General features: G+C 54.3%; 1 protein-coding gene across 1 annotated transcript; it reads right to left on the reverse strand.

The window, feature by feature from the left end:
* Nucleotides 1-2,268: 2,268 nt before the first annotated feature.
* On the reverse strand, nucleotides 2,269-5,651 carry LOC137467674 (maestro heat-like repeat-containing protein family member 7). Its single transcript, XM_068179115.1, has 9 exons — nucleotides 5,506-5,651; nucleotides 5,036-5,183; nucleotides 4,603-4,790; nucleotides 4,376-4,513; nucleotides 3,987-4,101; nucleotides 3,674-3,814; nucleotides 3,303-3,479; nucleotides 3,014-3,169; nucleotides 2,269-2,846 (listed from the first exon to the last, which is right to left on the reverse strand). Exons 1-9 carry the CDS (start codon nucleotides 5,643-5,645, stop codon nucleotides 2,697-2,699), a joined length of 1,353 nt encoding a protein of 450 aa, XP_068035216.1. The 5' UTR covers nucleotides 5,646-5,651; the 3' UTR covers nucleotides 2,269-2,696.
* Between the last annotated feature and the right edge of the window lie 11,695 nt (nucleotides 5,652-17,346).

A 17,346-nucleotide genomic window follows, 5' to 3' on the forward strand; every position in this document is an offset into this window, starting at 1 on the left:
CATGTCACGTCCCCCAGACTTCCGGAACATCGCCAGAGCTCCCCCAAACCCTCCTGTCAGCCCCTGGAAACGCCCCAGAGACCTCCCAACCCCTGTTTCAACCCCGCAGCTGCCTGTAACTCCCCCAAAGACCCCACCCCAGCTGCCCATAACTTCCCCAAAGCCCCCCCAAGCCCCATATCACATTCCCTGACCTCAAACAAACCCTTATTCTCCCCCCTGCCCCCCTGCAATTTCACTCACACACGGCCATGGCCTGAGGGGACACGCTGGTGGTCTTCAGGTGGGAGCTGGCCAGGGCATCCTGACCAAAGACCTGCGGAGCTTCAGCCTTTGCAGGGGAGGCTGGCAGCAGCTGCACCCCCAAAACAGCCCCTGCAGCCCCCTCAGCCATGCAGCTGCACTGCTGGATGACTGGCTCTACGTGTCTGGAGGTGCAGGGGGGGCTCGGGGCATCCTAGGGTGGGCTGGTGGGATTTTCAAGAGGCTACAGGGCCAAGGGGCCTGGAGGATCTGGAAGTGCTGGGGGAATTTGGGGAAAGGGGAGGTTGGAGGGATTTGGGGAGCTGTGTCATGACTGGCTCCATGTGTTTGGAAGTGGGAAGGGGTATCAGGGGGTCCGGGGCAATTTCTCGGGGGGCTTTGCAGGGACTATAGTGGCTGGGGGAGCTTCAGGGCATCTTGGGGGTGTGGGAGCATTTTGGAATGAGAGGGGATACGGGAGGGCTGGGGGGCAACGTGTTCTATGTCTTTAGAAGTGGGGAGGGGACTGGGGGCTGATTTTGGAGCCTCCACTGATTACTGGGTGCCCCCCTCCAGCAAAGGGCCAAGGCTGTTTTCTCCTCCCATCTGGGAGGGGGGGTGAGCTTTGAGGATCCCATCTTCAGTCGGGGGGGTCCCTTTGTCACTGAAACTGTGTGAAAATGAAACATCTCCAACAGCAAATTCAGGGTTAGAGAATCAAAGGCGTTACTTTATACTGGTCAGGACGTGCAACAGAAATCATTGCATCTACACATTGCCCGGGTGTGCAGCCAGCAACACACGGGCAGGAGGACACAGATGGCGCTTCCTGGCTGGGAGAGGACTTGTGGCCATCTCCAGGCACTGGTCTGACAGGGATCCCCGCAGCTCCAGCCCTGAACAGCCACTCTGTCGCCAGCACAAAGGCTTCAGCAGAACCAGCAAAGGCCAAGGGGCTACTTTTCCCTTCCCCACTGCTGGCCTGGGCCGCTTGCTGAGCACAAGGACCCGTTTTCCCCTCTACCCCTGTGCTCTGCAGTCCCTGGGCAGCAAATGAAAGATCCTGGGAGTCTGTCTATTACAACATATCCTACATTTATATCCTACACTTTTATGCTAAGGAAAAAGGAAAATAAGGAAAGAACAATGTTGAACAAATCAAACATTGCTTCTGGCTCAGGTGGCCCCAGCAGACAGAGCTTCTGGGATCAGCTCTCTGCAGAGCTCCAGCAGTGCAGCCAGCTGAGCCCTGAGAGACGAGGCCGTGTCCTCCATGCCCTGTGGAGCTGATCATGCAGGCTGTCGAAGATGGAATATCGAGCTCTCTCTACTGCCTGGAGGACGTACAGTGTTTGAATTGCCAGGCTTCCGACGGCGACGCTGATGTCATCTGCCATGCCTTCAAGGGCTGAAAGAGAGAGGAACAGAGCCATGGTCAGTTCCCGGATCTGAGGGGACCCGAGGAGACCCCCGTTCCAGGGCCGTGCCAGCCGGCTCTAGCCATGGCCAGCAGGGAGCAGGGACCAACAGGATCAGCCCGAAGCTGCTGGCCACGAATCCCCCAGGTGGCCCTGACGTCTCTGTGTGCTCTGCCCACACCGCCCCTCGTCCGCACAGGGAGCAGAGCCCTCGGCAGCCGGGGCAGGGCTTGCAGCTCCCCCGCCAGCCCCCGCTGACAGCCCGCTGCCCTCACTCACCCTCACAGATGAGCTGGAGCTCTTCCTTCTTCCCCCTGAGGTGCTGCCCGGCCATCCCTGTGAACACAGAGCCTGTCACGGCCCAGCGGCACAGCTCCCTGCCAGCAGCGCTGCCAGCCCTGTGGCCACACGGCCTCCTGGCCCGGCAGGGCTCAGCCCGGGCCCTTGCCGCACGCTGCCGGCCCAGGGCACGGCTGCGAGAGGGCGGCAGCAGCGCCGAGGCCAGGCGGGGCTCCACGGCGCCGGGCCCGGATGGCGCTGCCGGGGCAGCAGCCGGGGCTGGGGCCGAGCTGCGGCGGGGCGGGGAGGGAAGGGGAGCCCGGGCTCACGGCTCACCGATGAACCTGATGGCCTCCTCTCGCAGGGACTGCTGCGGGCTGTCCAGGTACTGCAGGGCCCGGCGCAGGTGCTCGGCCGCTCGGCTCCTGTCGTCGGCCAGCTGCAGAGAGCGGCAGGAGGGAAGGGTTGGCGCGGGCTCAGCCCCTGTGCCGGGCGCTCCCTGCGCCCAGCCCCGGCCTCCCCTGCCCGCACAGCCCTGAGGCGCGGCCAGCAGCCGCGGGCGCCGGGCTCTGGAGGGGGCAGAGGGGCGGCTGCTGCCCCGGGAGCCGCGGCGCCGCCCCGCCCCGCGGCCCCGCCGGGCCGGGGCTCCATCGGCCCCGGCTCGGGCCCACGGGAGCCTGGAGAAGAGCCCGCGTGGCCTCTGGGTGCAGCAGCGGGCAGGGGCACAGCTGCCAGCCCACACACTGAGCACCGCGCTCAGGGGGCTTCTCCAGCCTGAGGCTGGCACTTCCAGGCCGTCCTTACCAGGCACTCGGTGAACTTCCACAGCTTCTTGTTCTTCACCAGTTTTTGAAGATCCCTCCTCTTCAGGAACTCAGCCACACAAAGCAGCGTTTCCTGAGAAACCTGGAGAGCAGCAGAGATGCGGAGATGGCCCCACAGCCCAGGGCGCAGGACCTGTGTCCCTGTGTCCCTGTGCCAAGGCCTGGAGGAGGCTGCAGCCCACGAGGCGCTAGGGCAGGAGGCAGCTGAGCCCCCTCCCAGGGGGACAGCAGCAGCCCATGAGTCCTCACCTGTGCCACATGCTGATTCTCATCATGGCAGTGGAAGAAGAGTGGCAGCAGGCTCTGGCGCACGTGTGTCTTCAGGGCCTTCTCTTCCTTTTCCAGTGGAAGAGACACCAATGTTTGGAAGAGCAGTATGGAGAGCAGCTGCACATGGCTATTGTCCTGTATGAAAGGAAGAAAAAAAGACCTCAGCATCGGCTGCACGGGGCTCAGCTTGGCTCAGGCCTGCAAATCCACAGGGCACAAAGTGTCCAGGCAGCAGTCAGTGGCTGTGGCTGGGGGCAGCGAGCCTTACGTGGTCAAAGAGTGGCAGGAGCGCCTCAACCAGCTGCAGTGCGATGGGGCTGGGTATCAGCATGGCCTTGTCCCAGAAGATAAAGCTGAGGAGCCTGACTGTCATGCTGACTATCTCTCCATCTGCGTCCCACAGGAGCTCCACAAGACTTTCAGTCAGGCTCCACATTTTTTCGCTCTGTGCAGAACACAAGTTTGTGAAACGCCATCCTGCTGCCGCAGGGCCTAGGGGCCAAAGGGCTGTTCCGAAGCACTTGGGCAGTTGAACCAGGAGGCAGGAGAGCTGGGAGCAGCTGCCCCAGCGCCCAAAGCCCAGCCAAGCCCAAGCGACTGCATTCCCAAGCGCAGCCTCAGCCGCTGCCCCCTTCTCACCATCAAGGGATCATCGATGAGCACAAGAAGGGCCCTGAGCGCCAGGCGACGCCTCTCCCTGCACTCGCTCCGCAGGTGCCTTGACAAGATTTGCAGGATTCTCTTAGCACCGCGTTCACTCAAGTTCAGGCACTCAAGAACCTGAAAGGCACAGGGCAGTGACAGGGGACCTGGCCGGCAAGAGCCCGGAACAGCCCAGGGCTGGGCCCAGGCAGCAGCGCAGGGCGCGGGCACCGTCCCAGGCAGTTGCGGCTACGAGAGGGCAGAGAGCTGGGAGGCAGCTGAGCGAGGCAGCGCTGGCCATCAGGCTCACCTCCACAAGGAACGCCAGGGCGGGCAGTTCCCAGCGTGGCTCCTGTGTGCTGAGCAGCCGGAGCAGGTCGCGAGCGATCCTTGAGCACAAGGGGATGGAGACACAGGACATCTCCCTGGCAGGAGAAAAAGAAACCAAGACTTTGGGCCGGGGGACAAACCTCTCCCAGGACTGACTCACAGAGGTCTGGCCTTTCCCCAGCATCCTGTAAGGGCCCTGGGCTATTTGGGAGGTGGCTCCTTGTGGGCCCCCTCCTCTCCCAGCCTTTTCCAGTCGGCTTGGCTGTTCCTCGGTGACAAGGCCCTCTGGCCCACGACCACGGGGACTGTGTGGGGCACCCTGGGCACTGAGCACAAATGTCAGAGGCAGTGGGGAGAAGGGGGTCTCACCTGGCCAGCAGACCCACGGCATAGTGGTGGGTGTCAGCACACAGCAGCGTGTCCCAGCCACACTTGCGTTCTATTGCCACCACCACATCCTCGTGCTGCATTTGGCAGAGCAGGGACTTCAGGGTCCGCACTGCAAACCTGCATGCAGAGCAAAGCCCAGGTCACGCTGGGAGCACTGGCTCCTGCCCTGGGCACCTGGCAGGGACAGGAGGACTGGCATGGAGCACCTGTTGGGGTTGGTGGCAAGGCCGTATTGCTGCTGGCATCCCTTCCAGAAGGTATCGACCTCCGCTGGCACATCCAACGTGCTGAAGAACACTTGGAAGAGCAGATGCACAAAGAGGCGGGGGAAATACACGGTCACTACATGTGGGACACAGGGCATCTGGAGGATCTTCCACATCACCACAGTTGCCTGCAAAGGACAGAGCAGCCCGAGACAGTGCTCAGTGCCGAGGTGTCCGTGTGGCAGGGCCCGAGCATGGGAGGGAGAGGCCCGGAGAGACACAGGGGGAGCACCGGGCCTGGTGGCCCTGAAGCTGCCCCGAGGCCAGGTTTCAGCCCAGCGCCTGAGGCAGGGAGATGCAGTGGGGGAAGGAGGATGCAGAGCTGCTGGACAGGTGGCCTTGGGGCCAGCAAAGGCCAGTGTCAGAAACTCACAGCCAGGACAAAGACACCCGTTTTGTCCCCATCGGAGGTGCACGTGCTGTGCTCTGGCCAGCTCCCCAGCACATCGAGGAGTATCAGCTGCGCCGGCTCCGCAGTCCTGGGCGAGCACATGATGCTCTTCCACATGGTCAAAGCAGCTCTGTGGGGTCAGAGCTCTGTCTCAGAGGAGTCTGGGACACAGCACCGTGGCCTGGGCGGCAGCGGGGAACTGAGCTGGCTGCCAGCCCTGCCTCTGCCCACTGCCCCTCGCCAGCAGCACCCAGACAGCCCAGCCCTGTGGGGACAGGTCCCTGAGGGCCAGCGAGGAAGCATGGCAGAAGGCTCGGGGGCTGACGTGCCAGGGCTGGCAAAGGGAGCAGCCAGAGGGCCCTGGAACTCTCTGTTGGTCAGACACCTGGGACAGGCTGTATAGGCTGATGGGCTGGGGAGCCCTGAGCCCTCTGGGCAGGTGGGCCCCATACCTGTCACAGGATGGGGCCACACGCAGGAGCGTCATTACTACGTCAGCAGGCTGCTCTTTGGTGAGATCCAGCAGGGCCCTCTTCAGCCTGTGCTCAGCAAACTGATTGGCCATGAGCCACTGGTGGATGTACCTCACCATGGCAGGCACCTGGAGAAGGCACGGGGAGACTTGGAAAGCTGCCAGAGGGAGGAATGTCCCCAGCTTCCCCAGAGAAGTGCTTCCCTTGCCACCCCACTGCCATGGCCCTCAAAGCCAGGGATGTTCCACAGAATGCTCCAAGCGCGGTGCTCGGCTGAGCAGTGACAGCAGGCCCAGCCCAGGTGGGGATGGCTGCAGGTACCTGCGCTGTTCTGCGGAAGAGGCCACGGGTGCGTTCCTGCTCTTGTGTGCGCTGCACGGCTGCATCTGGCAAAGAGCGAGCGCAGCCTGAGCTGAGGGGCTGCGGGCGAGGCTGGAGAACACAGCCCAGCCCTGCGCTCCCCAGGTAGGAACAGCCCCGGGATGTCCCAAGGGATGGAGCACGGCTCTGGGGTGTCTGTCCTGGCCCCTATTCCGTCCTGTCCATGGGCATGTCCCCAGGGGATGGGATGGGATGGGATGGGATGGGATGGGATGGGATGGGATGGGATGGGATGGGATGGGATGCAATGGGATGCAATAGGATGCAATGGGATGGGATGTGGCCAAGCTGGCTGCAGCCACCAGCCCTGCAGCCCAGCAGCCCAGCTCTGCCACTCACCCTCCTGCAGAGGCTTGAACCGCACCACCTCTTCAGTCTCCTGTGCTGGGCCAGCTCCAGGGCCTTCTTCCTCTTCCTCCACCCAGGCCAGCTTGGGCACTCTCGGGGATCTCTGCTCCATGTCAGTGACTGGATTTGTGACGACTCACAGGAGAGATGTCTCAGAAATCTCCGAGTCAGCAAGGCCTGCAGTCGTGCCTGGAAGGCACCTTCAAGAGAGAAGCCTCAGGAAGGCTACAGGACAGCAAGTCCTGCACTCTGGTCTCGAGGGCTCCTTGCCACAAGGACAGGAGACTCCTGTCAAGGATTGTGGTCTGGCCTCGAGGGCACTGGTGGCAGGGATGGGAGATGCCTCTGGGGCACCAAGTCCCACGGTCTGCCCTCGAGGACACCTGCAGAAGAGAAGCCTTGGGAAGGCCACGGGTCACCAAGTCCTGTGGTCTGGCCTCGAGGTCAGCTGCAGGAATAGCACCTCGGAAAAGCTCTGGGTCAGACACGAACAAGTGTGCTGTGCGGGGGCTCCTCACGGCACCGCTCTGTCCCGTCCTGTCCCGTCGCGTGCTCCGAGCACTGTGGTGTGGCCTTGTCACCACCAGCTCCTATGTCACCCCGTGTCACAAAGGGCCCTTGGACACGCTGTCCCGTTCCATGCCACGGTGACCATGCTGCACCATGTCACAAAGGGCCCCTGCACACACTGCCCCCTGCCCTGGGACCACCCCCAGCCCACCCAAAGTGGCTCAGGTTGGAAGGAATCCCTCACCCCAAGTGTCTAAGACACCCCGACAGGATCTTTAGGAACGGCTCAAACCATCAGCAAACGCTGCCCTGCTCTGCGGGCTCAGGGCAGCAGAAGGAGGCCCCAGGGCTGCCGACGCAGCTGCACTGGGAAGGGCATGGGGCCTTCCACAGAAGCTGGCACGGCCTCCTTGGGACACGTCCTGGCTGGTGGCCATCCTAAGCGTGGCCGTGTGACACAGACGAGAAACGTGTGGGCCAGGGCAGGAATGCTGCTCTGACCCCTTGCGCCCGGGGAGCGCTGACATCAGCAGATGTGGCAGGGTCCCTGCCCAAGCAGACCTGCCACCCCCGAGCCCTGGCAGCACCAGTGCCCGTCTCCTGCCCCAGAGACCTGTGCCCGTGGGGGGCTTCTGTGCCAGAGGGAGCCAAAGCCCACGTGCATTGGGGGCTGCACTCCTGCCTGCAGGGGCTGTTGGCAGGAGCACCTGGAGCAACTGCTGGCAACACTTGGGTCTCTGTCAGAAGCTCTTACTCCATGCTGAAATTATCTTCTCATTGAAGTTATTGCCTTCAGCACAAAACCACCTCAGCGGCGAAGGCACAGAAGAATCTGGCAAGTAAGAATCCTCAGTTCAGGAATGCTTTACTTCCCATTGCTCGACTCAAGTAGTTCCAAAAAGTTGCAAACTTCCCAAATTAATTGGGATGGCCTGAGGAGGTGAAGATTTGTAATTTTGCTTCCCATCTCAAAGCAGCAACTCATTTGCCTTAACTTCATCCACTGAGGGTCACTTTACAGAACATAACACTACACAAAAAAAGGGCAAAAAACAAGGGGCATGCTTTGGTTTTCTAGGAAGGGATGATAATATCCTAATTCTCTTAAGGAATAAAAGCTCTCAAGAAATGAGAGTCCACTCAGTGGTACAAAAGTAGCCCAAAGAAATGAGTAGATTACAAAAGGGCTAATCCTCCCCCTGGTACAGATTTCTAAGTGGCCAGTAAAGTACAGCTCTCCCCTCTTGTTCCCTGCAGGAGAATCAGGACCATGAAAAGGAAAAGTCACAGATATTCTTTCTGCCCTCCCTAACCAAAACTGTGCCAAAGCACAGATGCTGCCTTCAAACTGACTCAAATTCCAGCCTAGACCTCTCACCTTCCAGACAACTCCTTCTCCAACACCCCCCCAACACCAACCCCCCCAGACTCCCACACAGAAGCCCTCAACACCCCGCCAGGAGCCCCAGCTGTCCCCATCCCTCCGCAGAGCTTTCCCACCCTCCAGCAGACGCCCTGGTTCCCTGCAGATGCCGTGGGATGGCACTCAGGAGGATCTGCTCCAAGGCCTTCCCCTGGAGCACGCTCAGGCTGCCAGGCCTATGGATCCTGGATCATCCTTCCCACCGAGCCTTCCCGTGCACGGCTGTTCCATTTGCACCTTTGCGCTCAGCTCGGACTTCTCCACTTCACCAGGAGTGCTGGGAAAGGATGGAGAGCAGCCGGGCAAGCTCTTTCTCCAGCTCCCTCTTTACCCTTGGGGAGGGAGAACGTTCCACAGGAAAGCAACTGGTGCCACGAGGAGCAGGTGGCCTCAGGCACCTTTGGGGATGAAACAAAGCCTTTGTTTGACATAAGTAAGCACAAGCAATGCACATGAGTAAACAAGTAATTAGCACAGACATACCTAAGTACTTAGCACCAGTTAGCATAAGAAAAACCTGGTGGCCTAACTTGACATGAGAGTGACCTGACAAAAAGCTTTAGACATAGTCTACCAGAAGAACTAAGGGCAAGTGTGGAATCAGCCCTGTGCAGGGAAGCTGTGAGGAAGACTTTGTGCTGCTTTGGGGCATCGAGACCGCTCCTGGCCAGCGCCTGGAAATCAGCTTCAAGTTTGGGAATCTGACACCATGTATTTCTAACCCCCTGCCTATCAAATCACCACAGCCGTGTAAAGAAGGACGGTATGTTTGATACATTCCTACATCAACCCACTGAAATTTATATGTGGCAGAGAAACATTTTAGTGGGTGCAGACCCCTGCCCTCCCGCCAGGTCAATAAAAGGGCTTTTGGTAGACCATACATTTGGCTCCCGATTTGTTTGAACGAGGGAGACCCCTCAGGACTGCTGTATCCTGAGGGAACACCATTGGCCTTGGCCTGTAGGCACCTGCACAAGCTTAAAATCAGCTGCCTCAGCTTCCAGGACCTCTCTTGGCCAGCATCCTGACGTGGATGCAGGACTGCTGTGAGGCACTGCTGGGACCCAGCGGGACAGGACCAGCTGTCTCGTGTCCACGCAGCACCCCTCACACAGCCAGGGCCATCCCAAAACCAGACAAACTCTCACGTGTCAGCAGAGGGGAGCAAGGAGCACTGGGCTACTCTCAGGGTATCTCAGCTGGGCTGGCTCCACAACATGCCCCCACTCTCAGGCCTGCTGATGCCCAGCTGCCAGAAATGCCTACCTTGTTCTCTCCAGGATGTACAGGGAGAGCCAATGAGCAGGACGCCTTGGGAGGCAAACCTTCCCAGCCTTTTCTGAGGCCAGGGACACACCAAGATCAGCCAAGACTCTCCACGCTGCCTGGCCCACACAGCCCAGCTCTGTGCTGGCTCTGGGCCACAGCAGCTTCCACTAAGCAAGAGGCAAATGCACATTGCCAAGAGTTGAAACACAGCAGACAGGGAAGAGGTGAAAAGTGTGTGTGTAAAGGCCTTTTAATTCACAGCTCTCAGAGAGAGCTCTGGGGCTCACGGCTGGACAGGGATGCTCCTGCTCATGCCTCTGTCCAAAGGGGGAACACCCTGCTGCAGGTGCTTGGGTTGGTCTCTGCAGGTCACGGCAGATGCCAAACCCGCTCTTCACAGCCTTCTCCCTTCCCTTGCCACTCTGCCACAGAGAGCCAAAGGGGGACCCTTGCACCTACCTCACTGGGAGCTCCCTGGGAAGCACTTTCCTTGAGAAGCAAGCCCTTTTCCTCCAAAGGCATTTCCCCAAATGAAGCTTTCTTGGGCAACACCAACACACTCTTAAGAAAAGCTGGAAAGGCTTAATGACTTCAGGTCCTTTCAGGACAGGCACTCCAGCTGTAGCTCATATTCTCCCAAGTGTGTTTCCAGGTGGAGGTTCAGAAGGGCAGCCCCAGGCCCTCTACAAACACAAGCTGCCCGCTGCCTCTTCACCTGCCTCAACTCCTGCCTGCGGTCATGGCACCAAAACCAGGCTGTTCCAGCCAGAGCCCAGAGCCCTGTTCCCGCAGGAAGCTGTTGCCAGCACCTTCCAGGACTCTCCGCTGTGCATGCAGAGCTTTTCATGCCCGCTCCCAACAGGCTTTGGAAGGCAGAGCACAGCCTGGCTGGCTCTGCCACCAGCACAGCCCAAACACTGGTGGAGGAAGAAGTAGCAGGGGTTGTTTTGCGGCCATGCCCAAGAGAAACTGGAAGGGTGCCCTCCCTCTGGTCTCACTTGGTTGGCTTTCTGACTGGGTCTGAGCCTGGGGCTGCCATTGCTCAGTTGTGGGGACCAGAACCACACCCGGGATCCCGGCACTGCCTGACCGTGTTCCGGGCACTCTGTGCAGAGATAAACAGTGTGTATCAAGCTTAAAAGGGGCCTTGACCAAAAGGGCTGCTGGTAAGCTGCTCAGAGACATCTGGTGCACAGCTCAGTCCCTGTGTGAGTAAAGGTTTGGGGCTTGCAAGCAGCCGCCAACCAAGCATGGCCGGAGGGAGGGGGAAGGGTCCATTTGCCAATAGAGCGGCAGGAGGAAGGGATCCACTAGTGATCCTGGGGGTGGGTCAAGTGAATCTGGACCTTAATGCTGTGATTCTACTTACTGCTATTGTGCGCTTATGGTGTCTGGACATTGTGGTTAATGTAGGTGGGTTTTTGTGATTGTGTGAGTGAGTGCCTTTGTGGGCTCAGTTATACGAAGGAGGGGGCGAGTGAGTGAGTGTACCCATGGTGCGGGGCGGGGAGGCTCTGCCCACTAGTGAGGCGGCCAAGTGAGGCCCAGGGTGCCGGCTGGGAGGCTGTGGGGGCAGATAGCGTCCCACGGGGAGGCAGCTGGGGAGAAGCAGAGCAAGCAAAGAAGTGTGGGTGAGGACACGTGGCATGTTTGAATGTGTTTGTGTAGATTGTGCATGTTTTAACTGTGGCTAGACGAACTGAGAGGATTCCACTGCCTCAGTGGTTCGGGTTTGACCCCTGGGAGTTTGTAAATCCAGTGAATCACTGGATAGATGAAGGGGATGAATGGGTTTATTTAGAGGGACTTTATTGGACCTCAGCTAATGGTAACATAAAGGTAATTTACATCGTTTCTCTAGATTGGAAGCAACCCACTGTGGAGAATTTAGAAATTCACGAAGGAGTAAGTGGAATAGCCTGCCTTTGTGGGCAATTCTTGGGAGCCTTGGGCACCTCGAGAGACTGGCACCCTCCATGGGCACTATTGCAGTGCGGAGTTTGTGAGAAGCGTTGGTATTGCTGTTCAGCAGGCGGCGGGGCATATGCTCTGAGTGTGGATGGATGTTTCCTAATTGAGCCCATTTTGAACCTCAGATTTTAAAGCTTGTGTGTGGAAAATCACATCTGGTACCTGTAACCTGGGGTTGCACGTGGGAGGAGAATTGGGAAAGGACTGTGAGGCTTTGTGAAGAGAGTTTTGGGTGGAAGTGAGAAGGAGAAGGAGATAATGGGAACTCACCAGAGCAAAGAAGTTACCCCGAGCTAGCTCTTTGGGGTGTATCTTAACCCACTGGAAAGAAGTCACCAGTAGGGGGGGATTGGAGAACAAGATTTAATCCAACACTGCATGCGGTGGTGGCCATTATACAGGCTGGAAGATTGAGCCAAGTGGCCACCGGCAGGAACTTTAGATTGTAATACCTTGTTGCAGTTAATGCGGTTTTTAAGACAGGAAGGAAGTAGGATGAGGTCTCTTATGCTGATATGTTTCTCACCTTACGAAATCATCTGGAATGGGAGAGGCACTGTGGGCTCAGCGCTCCCTCAGACCCACTGGTGTTAGCCCTTGAGAAGGAAAACAAAGGAAATAGAGGGCAAATTAAGCAATGTTGCTCAGCGTGCAGCATAGGACAGCCATGTACCAAATCAGATAAGGTCTACCGTGCTGCAGCTCAAGAACAAGATACAATAGATTTGCTGAAAGTGCCTCCTAGGAGACGGGAGGATGAGGATGAGGATGAGGATGAGGATGAGGATGAGGATGAGGATGAGGTGGACTTTCCAAAAAAAGAGGATGCAGGCTTGGAAGGGACATCTACTCAAACCCACTCCCCTCCTGGCAGTCCGGTTTTGTCCAGAACCAGGAGACAAGCAGTGTTACAGGCCGCTCTGCGAGAGGCAGTGGGACCAGAAGGAGGGAGACTGATGGTTAAAGTACCATTCTCCACCCCTGATCTAGAGGCGTGGGAAAGGATTGCTAAAAATTACCACAGCAACCTGACACTTATTGCGAAGCATTTACAATATGTTATCAAACAACACAACCCAGATTGGAGAGACACCCAGGTATTACTGGATACTTTCACTGAAACAGAAAAGCAGCTGATCCTGAGAACAGCAGGGGCTTTGGCAGAGGATCACCATAAAAGCCAGTGATTGGATGTAAGAGAATTTTTCCCTCTCCAAGGGATCCTAAATGGGATCCAAATATATCGGCAGAGTTACAGAGATTAGTAGATTATCAAGATTGGATAGCACTGGGAGTGGAGAGAGCTATCCCAAACACCAAAAAATTGGTCTGTCCTCTATTCTATTAAGCAGGGGCCTTCCGAGACTCCATCTGAGTTTCTAGAGTGTCTAAGTGATGCTATGCATCGCCATGCATCATTAGACCTGGGGTCTGAGATAGGAATTGTGGTGCGGAGAATCACAAATGGGACATCTTGCCATGATCAATATGATCAAGTGAAGCCAATTTTATTGTACAGAGGCCTGTATTTATAATCAGTTCTGCTGTGCAAGAGTCTCTAGCTAATACATGATTGGTTAATCCTAGCTGTTTATGCGTCTAAAATTAAATGCTGGTTGGATCACCCGATTCTTCATGCGTCTCGCTTTGGTTGTCTGGCCCACCCTGAGTTCTCTTTTTTATTTTGCTGACAACTTTGCGGATTCCTCTGACTTCTTCTTTTCCTGTCGTCAAGGATTCACTGACCCCGTTTCTAGAACTGGTTCCTTTGTTACCAGAAGGCTGGACTGTGCATCTGCTGAATGTGTCCATTGTCCTGCAAAAAATCCTCAACAGGGGATGTTCTATTAGTTCCAGAAGCAGGGTGAAATCTATTAGGGTGGGATTTACAGGTGCAGTTAGACATTGGAGTACTGCCAGAGGAAGGAAAAATGGTGGTTAAACTTCTCCAATTAACAGAAGAGAATGAGGACAAAATTCATGAGATGGTGCGGGCAAAACCAAAAAATTAAGGTAAATTGAACATGAAACCTGTAGTAATAAAAACAGTTGATGAGAACCATCCAGTTCAGGTATGACAATACCCACTCTCCCTGGAAGGGAGACAAGGACTGCAGCTGGCCACCCAGGACCTACTTGAGTAGGGTGCCTTAGAACCATGTATGTCCCCCATAATACACCTGTTTTACCAGTAAAGAAGTCTGTAGGGACTTACAAGCTTGTCCAAGATTTAAGAGAAGTTAACAAAAGAACAGTGAATCAGTACCCAGTAGTGCCTAAGCCCTATACACTACTGAGTAATATCCCCCCAGCACACCAGTGGTTTAGTGTGACAGACCTAAAAGATGCCTTTTGGGCATGTCCACTGGCAGGAGAAAGTAGGGATATGTTTGCCTCTGAATGGGAGGACCCCGATTCAGGGAGAAAGCAACAGCTTCGGTGGACTAGGTTACCACAAGGGTTTTCCAAATCCCCAAACCAAACAATTCTCCATCAAACCTGAGATAAAGATCATCCAGTATGGAGACGATTTGCTTCTCTCAGGACGGGAAGAAAACAAAGTTCGAGAATCCACCATAGCATTGTTAAGTTTTCTGGGGAGCCAAGGACTTTGAGTATCAAAAGGGAAACTCCAATTTGTAGAGAGGGAAGTAAAATGCCTAGGACGTGTGATTTGTCAAGGGAGCCAGTGGCTGAACCCTCAGAGAATTGCAGGGATTGCCTCACTCCCACGGCCAAAATCTAAGAGAGAAGTCAGAGGGCTTTTAGGCCTGTTGGGATAGTGTAGGCTATGGATTGAAGGATACATGCAGGCCATCAGGTTCTTGTTTGAAAAGTTAATAGAAGAAGAGATAAGGTGGGAAGAAGACGACAAGCAAATTTTGAAGCTTTAAAGAAAAAATTAGTCAGTGCAGCAGCATTGAGTCTTCCTGCCTTAGACAAACCCTTCTATCTGTTTGTGGATATAGAAAAAGGGGCAGCACATGGAGTGTTAGCCCAGGACCGGGGAGGATCCAGGAAACCAGTGGCCTGTTTATCAAAACTGCAAGACCCTGCCAGCTGTGGGTGGCCAACCTGCATTCAGGCGGTGGCAGCGAGCGCCCTACTCGTAGAAGAAAGCAAAAAATTAACCTCTGGGGGAAAATTGAAAATATATACCACTCACTCAGTAAGGAGTATCCTCAGCTAAAAGGCTGAGAAATGGCTCACTGATTCCCAAGTGCTAAAATATGAAGCCATCCTAATAGACAATGGATAATTAGAGTTAATTGTGAGTAACCAACTGAACCCTGCCCAGTTTTTAGATGGAAATCCAGGTGAGGAATTAATATATAATTGCCTAGAGGTTATAAATTATCAAACTAAAGTAAGAGAGGACCTAACACATCAACCATTCCAAGGAGGGAAATGATTGTACATTGATGGATTTCCACAGGTAATCCGGGGACAATGGGTATCAGGATACATTATAGTAGATGAAGAGTTAGTGGCCCTAGAAAAAGGAAAGTTACCTTCCAACTGGTCAGCCCAAGCATGTGAGTTGTATGCCCTAAAGCAAACTCTGGAAATATTAGCACAGAAAAGAGGAACAATATATACAGACTCAAAATATGCTTTTGGAGTAGTGCATACCTATGGGAAAATCTGGGAAGAGTGTGGGCTATTAAATTCAATGGGGAAAGGAACTAAAAACTTATTTTAGAAGTGATAGAAACCTTACAAATACCAGAAGAAGTGGCAGTAGTATATGTTAAAGGACATAAAAAAGGGGTGACTCAAGAAGAACAGTGGAACCATTTAGCAGATTTAGACGCTAAGAATTCAGCCAAATCAGGGTCAGAAAAACTAATGATAGCATTAACCCCTATGGGAGAAATAGAAGAAGTTCCCGTATTCAGTGAGACAGAAGAGAAAGAATTCCTTAGAATAGGAGCTAAGAATGATAACAAAGGGAAGTGGAGATTAGCAGATGGGAGACAAATGTTGAATAAACTCCTTGCCAGGAAAATGTTAGAAGGCATACATGGAACAACACATTGGGGTACACAAGCGCTAAGTGATCAATTTCTAAGGGACTGGGGCTGCATTGGAATTTTTTTGGGATAGCTAAGCAAGTAACTGAAAGGTGTGTGATATGCCAACAAGTGAGTCAGAAAATCATGAGGAAAACACCCAGAGGAGGGCAAGAACTAGCCTTAAGACCCTGTCAAAACATCCAAGTAGACTTTACCGAGCTTCCCCATGTACAACGGTGGAAGTTTTTACTAGTGATAGTAGGCAACTTGACTCACTGGGTAGAGGCGGTACCCACGGTTAAAGCCAATGCCAATGTTGTGAGTAAAACACTTCTAGAATCAATCATTCCCCAATATGGGATGGTGAACAGGATTGATTCAGACCAAGGAACTCATTTCACCTCTAAAATATTGCAAAAAGTTGTTCAAACCCTGGGAGTAAATGGGAATTACATACTCCATGGCATCCACAGAGTTCTGGTCACACTGAGAGGATGAATCAAACTCTTAAAAGAGCTCTAGTTGAGCTGATGACTGAAACCCACGTCATAGATAAAATGTCTCCCTTTGTCCTTATTAAAAATTAGAAACCAACCCCGGTCAGATCTGGGGGTGTCACCCTATGAAATGACATTTGGTTACCCTTTTTGACCTCACCCCAGAGCATTGCCATCTATGAGGAAGGGGAAGCCAATGCCAAGAAATATGTTATGTCTATAGGAGAAACCTTACAAGGGCTATAACATAAAGGAGCAATTCCTCAAACTAACACCCTGGATTTCAGAATCCATAATGTTAATTCTGGGGATTGGATCAAGTAATGATCAAGTCATGGAGAGATCAACCTCTAACTCCTCAGTGGGAAGGTCCCTTTCAGGCACTGTTCATCACCGAATCAGCCGTGTGAACTGCAGAGTGGGGATGGACTCATGCCAACAGATGGACTCATGCCAACAGTTAAAGGCCCGGTAGAAGAACCCAAAGAGTGAACTACAACATCCAGACTGGGTGAAACGAGATTGACTCTTAAGCAGAGACTGAAAGACAACCAGAAAGACACCAAGATGCCCAAAGTCAAGCTTCCACCAACCAGTTTGAGGACTGTCTTCCTGTGTTAATGGGTGAGAATTATCAGCATCTGTTGATGGGAAGTACACAAGGGTCTGTAAAAGGTGATGGGACAGCTTCTTTAAGAAAATAAGACAAAGGAAGCAGGGCAAGACCCCTTTGTTCACTACCAAGAAGACCCCATAGCCCTGCTGTGGGTAGCAACCCCGTAGGCATGGTAAGGTAGGGACAAAAGGCCATACTGGACATCTGTAATTCCCCAACTGTCTTTGAATACAAAAGGGACTGGAGGGCGAGACCGAGCTGGCCTCTGGACCCCTAAGATACAATGACTATGGATCGCAACCACATAGGCACGGTAGATGGGAGTCAGAGCCATACTGGACCTCTGTAAGGCCCTTTTGTCCATTCCAAATAAGTGTGTCTAAGGAAAACCTGAGATTTTTCTCCTGTTCCCACTGTCCTTGCCCACATCAACAGCTGCTAGTATGACTCATTCAAGAGAGAGAGAATTTTTTTAATGTAATTGTTCAAGCAAAATGACTTATAGAAAAAGAAAAGGGGGTTTGTTATAGATGGGTAATCCTATTGTTGACTCTCACAATTAAGGGGTGAATATTAAGTATATGTTAAGAGAAGTTGTGTAGGTGTATAGTTATCTTTCCCCTCCCTCTTGCATTGTTATCACGGGATGCCCTCAGTAGTCAAGGCATTTGGGAGGGTCGGCTTGTTGCTATGGCAGCGCCTGACCTCCAATCAAGCTGTAAGAAAGTGATCTCCACCACTGGACAGTGAAGAAGAAGTGGATTGACAAGACTTTGGGAGGGGCTA

The sequence above is a fragment of the Anomalospiza imberbis genome, unplaced genomic scaffold, assembly GCF_031753505.1.
Source record: "Anomalospiza imberbis isolate Cuckoo-Finch-1a 21T00152 unplaced genomic scaffold, ASM3175350v1 scaffold_74, whole genome shotgun sequence".
NCBI classification, from domain to species: Eukaryota; Metazoa; Chordata; class Aves; order Passeriformes; family Viduidae; genus Anomalospiza; species Anomalospiza imberbis.